Here is an 18,459-nt window from a genome sequence, read left to right as displayed (position 1 = left end):
GTTGTTGACAGAAATGAAGCAAACATAAATAAATGGAAAGATATACCATGTGCATAGATTAGAAGACTTAATTTTGTTAAAATGTCAAAATATCCAATGCAATCTACAGATTCAATGCAATATCAATCAAAATTCCAATGTCATTTTTGGGGGAGGGGGTACCAGGTATTAAACCCAGGGGTATTTATCCACTGAACCACACAAATCCTCAGCGTACCCCCCTGCTTTTTTTTTTTTTTTTTTGAGACAGGGTCTCACTAAATTGCAGAGGGCCTCACTAAGTTCCTAAAGCTGGCTTTGAACTTGCAATCCTCCTTCGTCAGCCACCTGAACCCCTGGGATTTCAGGCTTGAGCTACCACATGAAGTTCTGATGTCATTTTTTTTTTCAGAAATAAATAAAATCCATCCTAAAATTCATATGGAATCTTGAGGGACTCAAAACAATCTTGGAAAAGAAGTGATCAAAGTAAAGCACATTTAAATGCTAAAGAAGGTGTTGGAGCATTCAGTGGTTCATGAATGGAGTCAACACCAGATTCCAAATGGGGAGGGGCAAGATGCAGGAAGGACAAATACTCTGATTTAATTTTTTTTTTAATTACTGGGAATGGAACCCAGGGCCTCACATGCTAGGCAAGCATTCTGTCACTGTCACCTCCCAGCCCTGGTTTGCCTTTCAAAGCACCAAGAGGTTACTTAAGGACAGGCTAAACACAAACTTCAGGTATCTTTTTTTTTTTTTTTTTTGGTACCAGGGATTGAACTCAGGGGTACTTCAACCACTGAGCCACATTCCCAGCCCTATTTTGTATTTTATTAGAGATAGGATCTCACTGAATTGCTTAGCGCCTTGCTTTTGCTAAGGCTGGCTTTGAACTTCCAATCCTCCTGCCTCAGCCTCCTAAGCTGTTGAGATTATAGGCATGGGCCACGGCACCCCGGCTCAGGTACCCTTTTTAAAAAGCACTAATGAATAGAGCTACCTCTTCCTGGCATTGACTGCCACTATATCACTGCCAGCCATGCCCAGCTTGGGCAGGCGCTTGACTTCTCTGGCATGAGAACAACCCTGAGCATGGCACAGTCCTCTTAGGAACAGCCATTTTTCCAAATCCAGTTCTCTGCCCACTGGGAAAACAGCCCAGCATTCTGCCCTAGGGACACCTGTCTAGGCCCACATGGTGGAGGCGCAGCTGGTGCAGTTAATGGCTTCTCTCCAAACCTGACTCCTTGCCTGAGCTTGCGGCAGGGCCTGTCCATGGATACTCCTGAAGGTCTCTGCTGTGCCCTCTGCATTGCCACCAAGCAGGCCAGGGGAGCATCAGGGTTGGGTAAGCCTCACTCTGCCCTCCCCCAACTCAGCAACTTCAGATCTTCTTGGGCTGTGCTTAGACCCTGTGGCCCTGGGGCTGTAGCGGCCTTTTCCGCTCCCAGGCCAGCTCACACCTACAGCCCTAGGCTTCCCCTGTGCACCAGGAACTTCTGGGAACCCAGAAGCCTCTGGGGAGAACAGCCTGCCAACAAATTTTCCTTTGGGTCTGTAGCCAAATGGTCTGAAAAAACTCCTGGTGTTGCTTAAGCCTGCCATATTTTCCCTCCTTCAGTGATCAGGACACAAAGGGTCAGCCTTGGTGCCCCACTCTGCACACCATGGAGGTCCCATGACTTAGAGGTTGAAAGGGTGACACATCCTTCCAAGACCCATCTGTTCCTGTGACCCAGGGACACAGAGGAAGCTAAAACCTTAAAACACCTTAGCCACAGCTACCAATGGGAAAACCTCCTGCAATTTCTGCAGCGCAGTCACTAAAATCTAGCCTCTGCATCTGGCTCAGGGAACGACCCCAAGACTCCCCTCCACAGTAAGACACAGGATGGCCCAGGCCTGGACTCAGGTTCTGCACCAGGGCTCTGGGGAGCCAGCCCTCCTACTCAAGGCCTTTGGTTGCTTGTGTATTCTGCATGGTAGCATTGCTAGGTCATCATGCCTAAGTGAGAAAGGGCTCCGCTTTTGCTCCCCTGTGTCGGCTGGTCCCCTTCCCAGTGCAAGTGGCAGGGGAGATTTTATGGAAGGGGTCGGGGTGGGGCAGGGAGCTGGGTGACACCTTGGCACAGTATAGCGTAGCACAGAGAGATGCTCAACAGCTTCCCCGACCCTCCCGAAGACTGACTGCACCCTGGGGTTGGAGAAGCAAAGCTCTGCCCATTGGGCTTCCTGGCCAGGTCCAGTGGGCTTCGCTGCTGAGACCGTGGGAACTAGGAATCCATGAGAAACAAGGTCTATTAGATGTGCCTCTGGAGCCCCTAGAACCCTGGTTGGAGGTGATGCTCCATTTGATGGAGAGACCAAGAGGGTTTTATCTGCCACCTCCTGTTATCTGGGCCCAGTGCAAGCTTCAGATGCTGAAACCAACACTTGGGTCACACAGGACAGTGCCCTGGGGATAAGGCCTGTTTTGAGTTCAAAGTTTTCCCCAGAGGCAAGGCCAGAGCCTCTCCAAGGCACAGAAGGGAGTCCATGGTGGAAAGGGAAAGGCAAAAGTGGCACAGGTGTGAGGTGTGGACCTCACACTGCCAAGGGGACTGACTGCTGCTCCACAAGGGCCTCTTCAAGTCAAGATGGCAGTTCCAGGTGGGATCTGCTTTTGGGCACCCCAGCCCTGGTGGCCCGGCTACCTGGGGGTCATGCTCTTCACTTCTGAGGCTGCTGCAGCACCTTCTCTCCACAGAAGCCCGAGTCCCACCGCAGGTGACCTGCAAGGACAGACTCTGGGAACTGAGTCTCCAGACAGTGACAAGCTTGGGTGCAGAGGTGATGTGACGGAAGTGTCACCATACCAGATCCACGATGCCATCTCAGCAGGCAGTGAGTTTCTAAGTCTACTCTCATCCCCTGGATTTGCCTTTGCACATTCTTTGGACATTGCCAGGGTAGCAAATGCCTGTCCTTTGAGAAGAGGATTTGACTTTTTGAATCAACCAAAGCCACTTGGCACTAAATCCAGGAAGGGAAGTATAGGGTTCAACTGGAAGAAACTGCAGCTGACAAGAACAGGGGGTGGACACCAATTTTACTCAGGTCTAGGAAGAAGGGCAGAAAGGGGATGGGGGAAGGAAGCATGGATATTATGAGCAGAATCGAGAAAGAGGCTCCCAGAATAACTGGCAGCAAGACTGTCAGTCTCTTGTGGGCCATAGCAGCTCCCTGACAAGGGGGGGGGGGAGAGTTGATGGGTAGGTCTTCATTGCTGGCTCAAGCACTGGAAAGCAAGCTGGGAAAATAGTAGACTCTCAATAAATAGTTGTTAAATGAATGCAAGAATATGAACTTGGAGTTCATTCATTTCAGCCCCAGAGTCAGTTGCCAAAGTCTTAACCACTCCAGCACTGCTCCAAAATCCAAGAACATACCTGGGGACGGTGACACATATCCTTAATCCCAGCGGCTTGGGAGGCTGAGGCAGAAGGATCATAAATTCAAAGCCAGCCTCAGCAATTTAGGGAGGCCCTGAGCAACTTAGAGAGACTCTGTCTCAAAATAAAAAATATAACAGTCTGGGAATGTAGCTCAGTGGTTAGGGGTTCAATCCCTGGTACTTCTTTATCATCATCAACATCATCATAACAATAAAACTATACACTTCCTTATATGTGTGATATATTTCATAATAATTCTGAAAATATTTTTGTTTTTTAAAAAAATTTCATCCTGGTAACTGAGTGTCACACTTGTCATCTGCCAAAGGGACTGTGGTGAGCAAAGACCCAAGACAATGGACTGTCCACAGGGTGAGGGTTTCTGAGGCCCAACAGCTCCTTTCCCTCTAAACCACAAGACAGGCGGCGTCTCAAGGGTTTGGAAAAGAAAGCCAGAGAGCTGGTGGCTGGATGGCACAAAGAGGCAGCACAGGGGAGGCATGGAGGAGAGGAAGAGCCACAGAGACAGCTCCTTGGTGTTAGAGAGGACTGAGGCTAGAAAGACAAAGAACTGACACTTGGCTGTACCTAAACCAGATCCAATAAAAACCTCTGAAGCCCAGGGACAGCCCTGTCTTGGGAGCTTTCCCTTCCTGGGGAGGAAATACCTTCTCCCTAAGGTGAATCGACTCTACTTGGGCCTCTTCAGTCTCCATCCTACAGTATTCTCTTACTTTCCCACAGGGCTCAACTCCTAAAATTGGTTGTGTTTCTGGGACAAGTTTCCCTCTAGCTGGACCAGCAAGGTCTTCCCGGTGCTGCAGTACCCCCCTGTGGTCATTACAGGCATCACACCCAGATGGTAGCAAGAATTTCCCAGAAAGTGGGGGATCCTAATAACCCCTAAGCATTGCCCAGTTGCCACTTTCTCCCAGCAACAGTCACCCTTATTGCCCTGTCCTTAGATTTGGAGGTTGGCACAAAGGTGCTGAGAGGGGCTTCTTTGGAGATCAGAACTCCAGACTCTCCAGGCTTTGGACTTCAGGACTTATACCAGTGATCCTTTCAGCCCTACCCCTCGGGATTCCCAGGCCTTCAGCCTCAGACTGAGAATTACACCATCAGCTGCCTGGAATCCAAGGTCAGGGTCTCCAGTCTGCCAACGGCTTGTTGATTATGGAACGTCTCAGCTTCCATAATTGTGTGAGCCAATTCTCCAATAAATCCCTCTTTCTGTATATGCAAATCCTATTAGTTCCTTAATACAGAAGGAAATGGGGAAACCTAAATTAAGAGACCAGCAGGGAACACAGTGGAATTGAGTGTATGCTTAATAAATTCAGTATTCATTCAACATATTTGAACCCCAATTGCCGGCAGGGCAGGTTGCTGAGTGCCTGTGATACAGCAAACAGAAAACAGTTTAAAAAGTAAGTATCACAAAGGGGGATAGGCTTATAATAGGATGCTTGGAGGGATGTCTGGGGAAGTGACATGCAACCTGAGCCCCTCACAGGGAACCCTGGGTCTCAGCAGAATAAGGAGAGGCCCAGTCACAAAAAGCCCTAGGAAATGCTGCTGAAGCCGTGGAAAGAGTTGGAGTCTGTGTTCAGGAAAATGGGAAGCTACTAAGGGAATTTGAGCAGAGGAGGATCATGACCTTGTTCAACTTATTGAATGCAAGAAGATCAATGAGCAGGTAGTTGTGGTAGCTCAAGCCAGATGCCAACTTGGTCAAGGAAAGGGTGGATCTGCCCAGATAAAGAAGGATTTCAGAGACAAATTCAGTAGGACCCGAAGACTGATGGGACAGGGGTGGAGGGAGGAGACAGAGAGGAACCAAGGGTAGCAAGACAATTTACTGAGATTAGGGCCACTGGGAAGCATTGATTTTGCTGTGTGGAGAAGTGGGGGACTTTGGCAGAAACTTTTAAGTTTGGTTTAAGATATACTGAGCAGCTTAGGAAGAGGAGCCCAGGCAGAAGTGTGTTGGTGATGGAGGTTTGAGAGGTACATGCTGGTGCTGTGGATGGATTCAACACCCTGGGAGCTGTCTACAAAGCTCAGGAGTGTGGGGATGAGATCCAGGCTGGGACCAAGCATAGAGGTCCTTGGCTTTGGATGGGCAGAGAAGAAAAGTTGCTTGGAAAGGAAACCAAGTAGCTGTCAGATCAGTAGGAGAAGTTGCAAATTTGCAACATGGACTGCCCTGGATCCACCTTTCTGATTTGTTCTGGCCAGTAAAATGCAAGCAAAGGGGATGAAATCTCCAGGCAGAAATAGGACAAGCGGAAGCATGGTTCCTTCATCTCTTTTTCCCCCTCCTCTGAGATCATAAAAATATGTGTCCAGTCTCTGAGTCTGGGACACTTGTGTGGAAATACTGTGCATAAGAAAGACACCTTAAGCAGGGCCACACTTCAAAGGATCCTGTGCTTGGCCTAATGCTTTGCTGTTACTAGCTTGAAATTCTCAGTAATTTCTGAGTGAGGTCCCACATTTCTATTTTGCACTAAGCCCTACAAATTATGCAGCCAGTCCTTCTAGACCACTGAGTTTTTTTCTGGGCTATCTGTCCTAAGGGATGAACTAAGAGAATTGGGGAGGTTGAGAAGAGAATGACAGATGCTACAATGTACCAGGCAAGACTAGACAGGACCACAAGTCAGGACACAGAGGGCAACACTCAAGTCTGTGTGCCAGATATGGTGGTGCACACCTGTCATCCCAGTGATCAGTAGGCTAAGTCAGGAAGGTCACAAGTTTGAGGCCAGCCTCAGCCACTTAGCGAGATTTTGTCTTGAAATTAAAAATTAAATTTAAAAAGGGCTGGGAATGCAGCTCTGTGGTAGAGTACTCCTGGGTTCAATCCCCTGTACCATTAAAATTAAAAACAAAAGTCTGTGAAGGGAAGAAGCCAGAAAGATGTGCGACAGAAAGAGCTATTTGTTCTTTTCAAAATGGGAAACATTTGGAAAGGGTTCAATGACAAAGCAAAGCACTTTTTAGTCAAGTGCAATGTAAAGATACAGGACAGATAGGGGGCATGTAAAAGAGTGCCGGAAGGGAGGACGACAAAGGCTTGGGACACGGTCTGTAATAGGATGAGCACTTCTGTTTTAACAGGATGGAAAGAGGGATCAGTAGGTGCAGACACAGGGAGGCCGCTGAGGGCACCCCTGCCTGTGTCTCTCCACTTTTATCAATGAGGCAGTCATTTGCTTAGTGTGAAAGGTTGCCGGGGGACGGTCAGGAATGAACAGAGGGGACACTAATAGCTGTCATAGGGTGAAGCCACTCAAGGAGTTGTGGCCTAGGATCTGCTCTGGTGGGTGCCTTCTCTCTGCAACTGAGACCAGACCCTCAAAAAGGGTGGCCGAATCCATGCAATATTGGGGATCACCAGATAGGTGAGAGAGAAGGAAAGGAATGAAGATTGGCTAGGGACATACCACCTCCACACCATTAATAATGACACCAACACAAAACATTTACTGCGTGCCTCTTTTCTAAGAATTCTACACTGTCAGTTCGTTTCATCTTTATTATTCTATGGGGTATGTGTTAGGTTTTTGTGGCTGCGACCAAAATACCTCACGTGAACAACTTGGAGGAGGGAAAAATTAGTTTCAGAGGTCTTAGTCTGTGTCGGTCAAAACACCATTTCTCTGTGTCTGAGGTGAGGCAGAACATGACAGAGGAAAGCTGCTCACCTCGTGGTAGCAAAGAGCCAGATAGAGCAAGTCACCAGGGACAAAATATGAACCCCAAAGATATGTTCCCCACCCTGTGACATACCTCCTCCAGCCACACCCTACCTGCCTACAGGTAATACCCAGTCCACAGTCCTTTCAAATTATTAATCCAACAAATGAATTAACCCACTACTATACAACTCTTGTAATCTAATCAGGTTACCTATTGCTACATTGTCTCAGGAGCTTTTGGGGGACATCTCATATTCAAACCATAATAAAAGTTCCTACTATTATCACCACTTTACAAAGACAAGACAGAGAGACTGGTGGACAGGTTAACCAACAGGGTTTATTTGTATTTTGTAATTCAATTATGATTCACTTTAAAGGGTCAACTTAAAAGTGGTGTGTGCCTTCATATTCTAGGCTGAGAACCCTCATGCTCTGACAGTTCACTGAGGACACTTTTGTTGTGCATCTAGTTTGTCAGTGATGCAGAGAGCTGAGAGAAGCTGCAGTCGCCCCAGGAGAAGCACCTCTGTACACAGCCACCTGACTGCAGCCATCTTGAGTCGTAGCTGCCAGAACTGAACCTGGGCAACAATGACCTAAGTATTCTGGGCATAGTTTCTGAGCATGCTATTAACAAAACCATTAGTGTGTTAAGAGGAGCTTGACTACTGAACCTGGGTGCCATGAGCACCAGGAATGTGCCTGCCGTCCTTAACAGCGGCTTGAAACAAAACCAGGTATGTTCAGGCTTGAGGAAAACCACTTTTGTTCTGAGCATTATACACACTTCCTTCCTCTGACCAAAGTCTTGAGGATCCACTGGTCTTGCTGCTGCTCTTAACCACATTAAATTCCAAAAAGATTGCACTCGATGTAATTTTGAATCCACCTCTGATCTTGGTGCTTCCACATATGGTCAGCTGTTCTTTTATACTGGATTTTCTTGGAACAGACTCCTCGATTCACCCTGCTCCTGATAGCATCTCTGGTCTGACCATGGAGTTCTAAAAGAGATGGTGGGGATTTCTTAGGCGTACCCGTGGTTCCACCCAATGAAACAATCCTCAAGAGTTCCACAAGGGACAGCACATGTGGGATTTGGGAGTACATGATAAACATGGAGCAGACATGGAGCAGACATCCCAAGGTAAGGGATATTGGCTGCGCCCCAGAGAAGAGGAAAGGGCTGTTGAAGCCCTGGTGTTATGGTTTAGATATTAGGTGCACCCAAAAAGTTCACATGTGAGACAATGTAAGGTTTGGAAGATAAATGATTGGATTATGAGGGCCTTAACCCTCCAGGACTGCTGGACATGACACAAGAAGTTTTAACCTTCAAAATGTCTTCCCTCCCAAATTCACACCACCTACACTGCTGTGAGTCACTGCTTCAATTTACCCTATCACATTCCTATTAATGGTGGCTGTAGCCTAACAATTCTGTTGAAGTCAACACACAAGTATTACATGCCCAAGAAAATGAAAACATCAATGTCTTGCAAAAGTTTTATTTGAACAGTCACAGCTAGAGTTCTTATTTCAGTGTACAGACAACTCACAGTTCAGTGCAGGGCTTCTAATACAAGTCATGTATAAAACTGGAACATACTGAATATAGTGCACTCGATAGAAAAATAAATTACAGTTTCAAAGCTACTGCAGAGCTTTACACATATAAAAAGTAAACATAAAACAGTTAGTGAGGTCCTCATAACTTTCTATTATACCTAAATATAAAAAGACCAAGGGACTCTGATTAAAAAAAAAAAAAACTTCTGATAAGGAGAAATCCTGAGAAGTGATTGAATGCTATCTCGAGCAGTGTGGTAAAGGAGTGGCTTGCAGATCCTACAGAATCTCAGCTCTACCAACATGTTAACACAGCTGAGTTCAGCTCAGGACAAATTTCTACCATCCAAACCTCCTAGGAAACAGAAAAAAATTTCTAACCTTCTTCTGATTATTCAAGAACCAGGCTTAAGTTTTCAAGAGGAAAAAAAAAAGGGACAAATAATCTAGAAATGTGCATTCTTCAGTCCGCAGAAGTATCCAGGTTTTCAAACAAATACATGGCCAAATGCAAGACGAATCAAAAACTGGTGGACCTCACAAAGACTGCTGAGACCCACAACTGCATCTTGCCCGGCTGCAGCACAAGTGGATGAGGATGAACGTCCAGAAGCGCTGGGTGTCTCTAGGTGGCAGGTGATACTACGGAACCCCTCTCAATACCTGCCTGCCTCTGAGACAGACATCATGCCATTCTTCAAAGCTGGCAACCAGGGGTCAGGAGCTTTTCAAAATAAACTTTACAGAACACAGATGTGCTCAATCGCACTGCTGTCTGGGCTGCTTTGGGCACCACCAGCTGAGCTGAATGGCCAAGTATTCATTATTTCTAGCCCTTTTCAGAACAAATGTGGGGACCCAGCTCAAGGGAAAACAAAGAACTCTACTTTTAAAGATCCTTAGAAAAATACAAAAGATTCTTCAATACGTAACTGGCAAATAATCCCACCAGCCAGAGTTCTGAAGGGACAAAGGGACTTAACTTTCAGGTCCTGGCTAAGAGAAGACAAAGATACAAGCTTTAACCCAAACTGAGAGGCATAAAGAGAACAAGCAGCCTAGATCCAAGCAACAACTCAGGGCTCTCATCCATACATGTCCACGGGGCATCTGGTTGTACAAAAGTAAATAAAGCTAAAGACAAAGATATGAAATATTTTTAAAAAATAAATTTTCTTAAAACAATGTAAAAATGCTAAACACACAAGGAACCTACTCACTGCTTTGGTTAGTGGTATCTCCTGAACAGCAGGAATAAAATAACCACGAGTCCCTCCTGTGGAGGAGAGAGATGCTACTGACAAATATTCATAATTAAGTTCTTGCAGGTTAGTTTGCAAATGCTGAGGCTGAGTCTAGAGCAAATTATCTGCCAACTCTGTTGTCTTATTTTACAGCAGCAAGTCAATGCTCCCTCCCACTCCAGGGCTGTAACATGGCTAGGATTCTCCCCTGGCCACTCCCCCTGGGTAGGCAGCAGAGAGTCTGTTCCCAGCACTCCCAGTGTAGCACAGGACACAAACCACCAGGAAAGCCTTCAGTGCCGGGGCTGCCCTCCTCCCACCTCAGCCTCTTGTTACCAGTTGTCTTCTTACCCAGGGTTATCTGCAGCCTCTTGGCCAGCATCCTCAACTGGTTCAATGTACTTCTCTCTTCTCAGAGAGACACCTCCCTTTCCCTACCTGCACATTCACAGACTTCCTCAGCCCTGCCTCCCTAAACACCACAGCTCTCAGGGGGCAGAACAGCATGAGCTGTAATAGCAGCTCTTGGAACAGCATTAGCAGCAGATGTGACAGGAAACATAAGTGACAGGTATTTTATCTGTCAGAGCTAATTCATCATTCCAGTATTATTTTCGTGTTTACCACTTCATGCCAGGGCAAAGCAAAATTTCCTTTTAGCTTAAGATTCAAATGAAAGTCCCTATCAATTTTCTGACTGGAAAGCATACAGGTACCTGAAGACAAATGTTATATTTTTGACTATTTAATTCCTAAATTTTAGAAAATGTAAAATGAGGTCGATCTTCTGAGCCACAATGCCCTTCTAGCTGCTCTGAGGATAGCAGCACAATACTAACTTGAAGGGCATAGGGCTTATTAAGACACTGAAAATTTGATGTCTAGTCCAATGTTTCCTGGGTTAAGCTGCAACTGAAGAACAGCAAGAACACTGCCAGCGAAACAGCTACGGGGAGACAGCCAGCAAGGAGTGCCAACTTTCTCTCCTTCAGCAAAAATGTTTTGTGCAAAAAGTGGTTTCCAATCTCTACAGATCCCTGGAAAACTACTAGATTAAAAAAGAAAAAAAAATTCCTGAGCTTCCCAGACACTGATGTGTCAACCTGAACACATAATTATGCTACAGGAGCCCAGGAGAGTCCAGACTATGGAGTTTTAAAGATTATAAAACTAATTTACTCAATTACATATATATTATAGGGCAAAGAACTAAAAAACAAAACAAATTTCAGGACATACAGCTTAATATAAGTCCTTGATAACAATGGATTACTGACAATGTTCCTGGATGGTTTCTAGATCATCCTCATTCCCCAAGGCAACTAACACTTTCCTTTAAGTCTATATAGTTTTAAAGCTAAATAAGTGTTGCTCCTGGGTGTTAGGGGAATGTCGATTACTTTTCAATGATTAGCATTTTAACATCCAGACTTTTTCTGTACAGGCTAAAAGGGATGTGAGAATTTTGAGAGAACTCTCTAAACTAATGCAAACTCCCTAATGAAGTATGACTTCATTCAGTGTGCTGGACAAATTTCATACATAGCAGGCATTCAAGGAAAAGAAAAATCCTCTTGCCCCCACCCCAGTTCTCTAGTTTTTTCCTGGTATTTTTGTTTTAGTATGTGAAAGCTCTGAATTTTTTCAGCTTTTATTATAAAGAGATGGAGGCCATGTCCAAATAGGTCCTGATGTTGCAGAGTACTGGTGAGCTGTGCCTTCACAACATAGTCTGCATTCCCCATCAGGCCCAAGAGGGACAGGAGAGGCCTGAGGTCAATGCCCAGGGTCTATCAACCAGGAACCTGCTCCTTTCAGGCTGCAAAGTAAGGTAAGTATGTGGTGCATGAGAGTGCTTCCTGTGGGAAGACAGGGCTGGAAAACAATTTTTCTCCCTCTAGTTCTTCTCAAAAGTCTATATTTTACCTTGATGTAAATTTGTAGTAGTTAGATAACCAATCCATAAGTCAAAAATATGGAGGACATTTAAAACTTCTGTATTCTCAGCTTCTCTTCAGTACTACTGTAATAACTGTGAAAGAGCTAGCCCTAAATCTACCTACATAATATCTGCACCAATTTCCTAAATTCCTGATTTCCAGGTAATACATGGTAAAGTGCAATTTCTCTAATGGGCATTTAGCACAAAGAAGCTCTCCCCCCGATAAAATGGATCTAACAATTAGAAGGCTGTTAACTGCCAGAGACAGGCTTGCTATGAAGTCATGAACACTTACAACAGCTAGGTGGAACCAAGAGTTTGAAGGAAATGGCCAGGGGGAAGTAATTCCTTGAGTCAGGAATTTCCAACTCTAATAAAACTACAGAAAGTAAAAAACCAGATACCCTGTTCTGGGCAGAAACACAGTGGAAATAAACTTCTAGTTGGACGGAAAACATAGCTAATTTTTTTTTTTTCATGGAGTCTAATCTAGGTAAAGCTTTTTTACCTATAAGTAAAGGACAGACTCCTGAATCTAACACATTCCAGGAGAAACGGATTCCAGGACAGACTGCTGGAGAATACTGGACATTCCAGTTATAGGTGGTAGTGGCAGCGGCAGTCCCTTAGAGCTCAGTTGTCAGTAAACACTTCTGCTTCAAGACTGTGTCTTCCACCAATGTTGGAGCAGAACTGAAAGGAAGAAAGTTTGGTTGTTCAGTGAAAACATTTGCAGGGGTAGGGGAATATTCACATCTTCACCAGCTCAATTACAGATAACAGATTTAAATGAATACATAATAATATCTAAACCTAACAATGAGATACTCCACAAATGGGAATTTTAATTTTTCTTTCTTTCTTTCTTAGAAATGAGAGATTGAACAAGGGGCATTCTACCACTGGGCTACATCCCCTAGTCCTTTTTATTTTGATATAGGATCTTATACAGTTGCTGAAACTTGCAATCCTTCTGCCTCAGCCTCTCAAAACACTGGGATTATAGGTATATGCCACCATATGTAGCCAGAAGGAAAATTTCAAGGTAACTGAAATGTGAAATAAAAACATTTCCCTTACTTCCTTGAATGAAATATGCCTAACATACATTTAAATATCAAGAATAGTCCTGTGCTATGCATAAGAGCAGTATGCCCAGGAGATACCAAGGGAAGTGGGCTGTCCTATGTGTTTTTTAAAAAACATAGTCCCAGGTGGCTATAAGAAGATCACCACACCTGTCATCTATTTGTCAGAGATCTGAAAAAAATGGAAGGGTTTGCATGAGGGCCACAAGTCTCTGCTGGGGGTGAACTGAGCTTAGATATAAGGATGTACTGACATTAATTTGATTTCATAAAATCTTAATACAAAAAAATGTAATGTAAAATGGCAAAAGCACTAACAAGATTTAAAAATGAAAGCAGCAGTCACCCATACCTCCACTCTCCATTCCTACTACACAAAAATGAATATTTGCAACTGTGGGACCCTCCACCCCACCCCCTTGTATTTTCTTTCACTTCTCTGTATTCCAGGTTCTCAAAGAGTGGTCCCTACAATTTGTTAGAAATGCAAATTCTTGGGCCCCACTCCAGATACAGTGAATCCAATCGGAGGGTAGGTCCAGTGATCAGTGTTTTAACAGGCCTTCCTCCAGAAATCCTGCTTTAGGACTAGCAAAGTTCTGACTGCTCTTGAGTGATGTGTTTAAACAATGGCTTCCTATTATGAACTATGAAGTTTAATTTCTATACCTCCTTTACCACCTCCATAATCCTGAATTAACTTTCAACACAGTTATATGACCAACTTTATTATATGTTAACATACAGGATTTTTTTGTAATTTTGTAAATATTTTCATAATCAGGTATCAGTGTACTGTATGTCTTTTGTGGAATTTTAATTTTCTTAGGATTGAATAACTGAGTCATTTACTGTTGTTGTGGCGACCACATATTCAATCTTTTATATGTATATGTACCCCTACTTCTTAGGCACAATTGTGGATCTCAGTACCTTCAAACAGGTCATGTAAAGAGGGAAAATTTGAGTGTGTTTTGAATCTGAAAAGGATTCCTTTCTAGACCTGCTGGGCAGCTGCTGTCTTCGAATTTCTTCCATCTTCCTCCAGGTGAATCTCTGCACTTGTTTCCTATGTCGTCTTCTTTGTAGGATCAAACTTTTTTGATGGAACACCTTCCAGTAGCTTCCTGGGGAAACCACCTATCTACAAACATCTCTAATCTAACACTGGTGAGTTTTTCTGAATATAAAACTCTGGAGAAAAACAAATTCCCTCCATAATCTGAAGATTCTACTTGATCATCTTCTAGCTTGCAGAAACATCTGCTGCCATTCTGATTCCCAATACTTTTTATGTACTCTTGTCTTCCCCTCACTGGAAACAGAATATCCTCTCATAAGTTTTATCTGAAGTTCCTGATGTTCCTTAGTGTGGTCTATTTTCATCTTGTGCACTGGGTACTCAGTGAACCCCTACAATCTGGAAGCTTGAGTTCTCTTCTGGGAACTCCTGATGCAAGTACGACTCTGGACTGTCCAGACCAGTCCTCTAATGTTCTTATCTTTTCCTCCCCAGTTTTCTTTTCTTTTTTTTTTTTTTAATCCTTACCTTTTGGGAAACTGCCTCAATCTTCCACACATTCTTTGGGTTTTATTTTTAATATTTTCTAACATTTTTAGTTTTTACAATTTTCTAAAAAATAGTTCTTTGTTTTCCTGGGTTTTTTTTGTTTTTGTTTTTTAAATTTCCTACTATTATTGCATGGATGCAATGTATCTTTTCTCTAAATTTAGATACTATAATTTAGCAAGTTTTCTTCACAGTTGCCTTTATTTCTATGTTTCTTTTTCAGTTTACTTCATTTGGTCTTTCCTCACATGTCTGATAATCTCCAGCTTTCTTCTATTTCAAAGAGAAGGAATGAATGGTTGGTAGCTGCACGTATATGAATAAAAACTCATCGATTAATGAACTACATATATGAATAAAAACTCATTGATTAATGAACTCCTGGGAAGATTTCTGGCAGTTTCCCCAAGGGATACACAAATGTTAATATGTGTAGGCCTTTCCTCTTTGGTTCATTGCTTTCTTCAGAGAACAGCATTTTACTTTCTCAACTGAAACATCTGTACTTGGCCAACAGCATTCAAGAAGCTGCTATAAGAAGGAAGATGGAAATCTCACCCTTCAGTGTGTGTACTTTGAGTTAACCTGTTTTCAGCTTGGAGCTTTACAATGCAAACTCCCCAATCTAGAGCCTCTCTGCCTCAGCAAGAGGAAAACCCTCAGCATTATGCAGCATAAACAGGGAGGGGGGATGGTGGATAGTGGATGGTCTAAATAGACATAAACACTTTCAACCAATCCTTAGCCCCACTTTACTCTATCACCATAAATATCTGGTAACTTCAATTTCTAAGCCTTTCCAGGTTCTCCATTATCAACTAGGCCTGTTTTATATTAAATTTCAATCTCTGGATATGGCGACCACATATTTAATCTTTTATATGTATATGTACATATACATATAAAATACTAAAACACACACATACACAAACACACACACACACACACACACACACAAAAGTGCACAAATCAGAAATTTACAGCTTGATGACTTTTGCAAGCTGAACACACCTTTATAATCAACCTCTAGAATATTAAATAAAACATTATTAACACTCTAAAAGCCTCTTTAGGGCTTTCTCCAGTTGTGAACCACTTCAAGGGTAACCATTATAGAGCTGTGTTTCTTTTTGAACTCTATTTTGCTGACTTTTATTATGATGGGGAAAATCTAAAATGACCCCCCGTTATCCCCACCTCCTAATGTTCACACTCCTATATAATCTCTTCCCCTTGAGTGTGGGGAGGACCTGAGACTTGCTTTAATAAGCAGAATACAGCAAAGGTAAAATAATGTCCCTTCTGTAACTATAAAAGACTGTGACTTCTATCTTGCCAGTAGACTCCACTGGCTTCTCAGTTTGCATGCCTGATGCCTGAAAGGGTGATTACACTGCAGAGGACCACATGATAAGGATGGAGGGTAGCCTCCTACCGATAGTCAACAAGGCTCTCAGTCTAATAGCTCTTCAGGACCTGAATCCTGCCAACAGCCATGACTGGAAACCCTTCTCTGAATGAGACCTCAGGTGAGAAACTGGTCCTGGCTAATACCTGACAGCAGGTTAGGACAGACTTTGAAGCAGAGGTTTAACCCAGCCATGTTCAGATTTCTGACTCATAGAAAATAAGATTATAAATGTGTGTTGTTTTAAGCTGCTTAGACTAGAGTGATTGTTACATAGAAATAGATAGCTAATAAAATTTTGTTTATGTGATTCATTTATATTGCTAACTGCAGTTGTTCTTCATTAATTTTCACTGCTTTTTATTTAGTTGACTTTTTATTTAGTTGACTGCTAATAAGCAATTGGAAAATTTTCTGTTCGGACTATTAAGAATATGGCTTCTATAAACATTTTGTACATGTTTTTGATGGACATATATTCATGTTTCCATTGGTTATGTATATTAGAATAGCACCACTAAATCATCAGGCATGTTCTGCTTTAGTAGATACTAAGCTATTTCCAATGTGGTTATTCCAATTTACAGAGTTCCAATTGCCCCATATATTCACCAACATTTGGCATATTGTCTTTTTCATTTTAGCCATCTGAGCAGTGGTGGGACATAATAGTTTGAATTTGCGTTCCCCAAAAGACTAATCAAGTTGCATATCATCTTGTATGCTTATTAGCCATTTGGATATTCTACTACAAACTGCTTACTAAGCTCTACTGCCCATTTTTCTATTGAGCTGTCTTTAACCTGATTTTGGAGGAGCTTTTTATGTACCTTTAGACTTCTATCCTGATATGCAGAGTCAGAGGGGTAAGGGAGCAGGGGAGAGAGAGCACACCAAAGAAAGAGTACCACTGGACAGTTTTCCCTTACACTCTTGAATTATATCTTTTGATAAATGAAATTTCTTGATATAATTCAAGTTACTGTTTTTTTCCCTATATGATTGATTAAAGCTATTTGTGAGCTGTTTTTAAAAAATATTTGCCTATTCCAAGGTCACAAGGATATGCACTTGCTTTGTTTCCTATTTAGATCTGCAATTTACCAGAATGAATTCTTGTGGATGGTATGAGGTTCAGTCAAGATTAATTTTTCCCACAAGGGTAACTAATGTGCCCAGCTGACTTACTTCAAGACTATTCTTGCCTCACAACATTGCACTATCATTGACTTCATATATTGTTGGGTAACTTACATGTGTGTGGGAGGGTTTGTTTCTTGACTCTATTCTATTCTACTGATTTAACTGTCATCTTTTCACTCTTTAAGTCTTTTATGATTACTTGGAGCAACAGATGATTTGGGGAAGCAACAGAGAAAGGTTCTTTTTTCATTTGTAAGTTTTAATTTGGAAGTCCTTAAGAACTCACACTGTGTAAATTTAACTGCAATGCATTACCACCTGGTCCTTTATAAAAATATTTTTTAAAACTTTTTTTTTGTAGTTGTAGATGGACAGCATGACTTTATTTGTTTATTTGTACGTGGTGCTGAGGATCAAACCCAGTGCCCCACACATGCAAGGTTAGAGCTCTGCCACTGAGCTACAGCCCCACCCCCTGTTGAGATACTTTTATAGTGGCAATTGCTAGGCTACAAATGATTAGAAAAATAACCATTAGATTTGCATAAAGTGGAATTTGACTAGATGTGAAATTCCCTAAGGCAGGTCTCAATCTGTCTTATTCACTACTATCTTCAATGCCAGAAATAAATAATGTCAGGGACATCACAGACACTAAAGTGTTTGCTGAGTGAGAAATGGTATTACTGAAAAGACTATGAAGATAAGGGAATGATTTTAAAGTCAACCTATAAATATCTTTTAAGTTAATCATCTCTAATAATTTCCCCCCTTTCTCAACACCAGGAGGATATGGGGAATGGCAACAACTAAGAAAAAGGTCTGAGGTAAGAGTAAAGGCAATTATAAACCTTTTTCAAAATAGGAACAGTTATGGACCTAGCAATCAAAAGTTGAAGAGCTCTTTTCAATCTAATTTGTAGCAAGCTAAATGTTGACATGAGCTACTTTGGAGCCCTTCCCTTGGGAATTTCCTACCTCATACTGTACTTCTTCACCGATAGTGATAGACACTGCCATTCATCACTAGTATACAGTAGGAACAAGCATAATAGTAAAGAATAAAAGGAAAAGATATCAATTTAAAACAAATATAAAAATTTAAAGATAAACCTATTATTATCTTTATCTAGCAAAGACTTCACAAAGAAACCTTAATAAAAAACTACCAGTAGTGGGCTGGGATTGTGGCTCTGTGACAGAGCACTTGCCTCACATGTGTGAGGCCCTGGGTTGGATTCTCAGCACCACATATAAATAAGTGAATAAAATAAAGGTCCATCAACATCTAAAAAATATTTTTAAAAAACTACTAGTAGAAAGGAAAAAAACCCATTATGATAAACAGAAAAGATGTATCCAGTTT

General features: G+C 42.6%; 1 protein-coding gene across 2 annotated transcripts in view; it reads right to left on the bottom strand.

Moving 5' to 3' along the window:
• Window positions 1-8,621: 8,621 nt before the first annotated feature.
• Window positions 8,622-18,459, bottom strand: part of Epb41l5 (erythrocyte membrane protein band 4.1 like 5) — a 112,249-nt gene continuing 102,411 nt past the window's right edge. For both annotated transcript variants that reach the window (XM_013365577.4, XM_005315912.5), the window contains exon 25: window positions 8,622-12,577. In XM_013365577.4, coding sequence (XP_013221031.2) covers window positions 12,511-12,577 — 67 coding nt within the window. In that variant the 3' untranslated portion in view covers window positions 8,622-12,510. The remainder of the gene's footprint in view (window positions 12,578-18,459) is intronic.

Source organism: Ictidomys tridecemlineatus, chromosome 7, assembly GCF_052094955.1.
Source record: "Ictidomys tridecemlineatus isolate mIctTri1 chromosome 7, mIctTri1.hap1, whole genome shotgun sequence".
NCBI classification, from domain to species: Eukaryota; Metazoa; Chordata; class Mammalia; order Rodentia; family Sciuridae; genus Ictidomys; species Ictidomys tridecemlineatus.
Note: the sequence above shows the minus strand (reverse complement) of the source record. Positions and strands in the feature narration are given on the sequence as shown.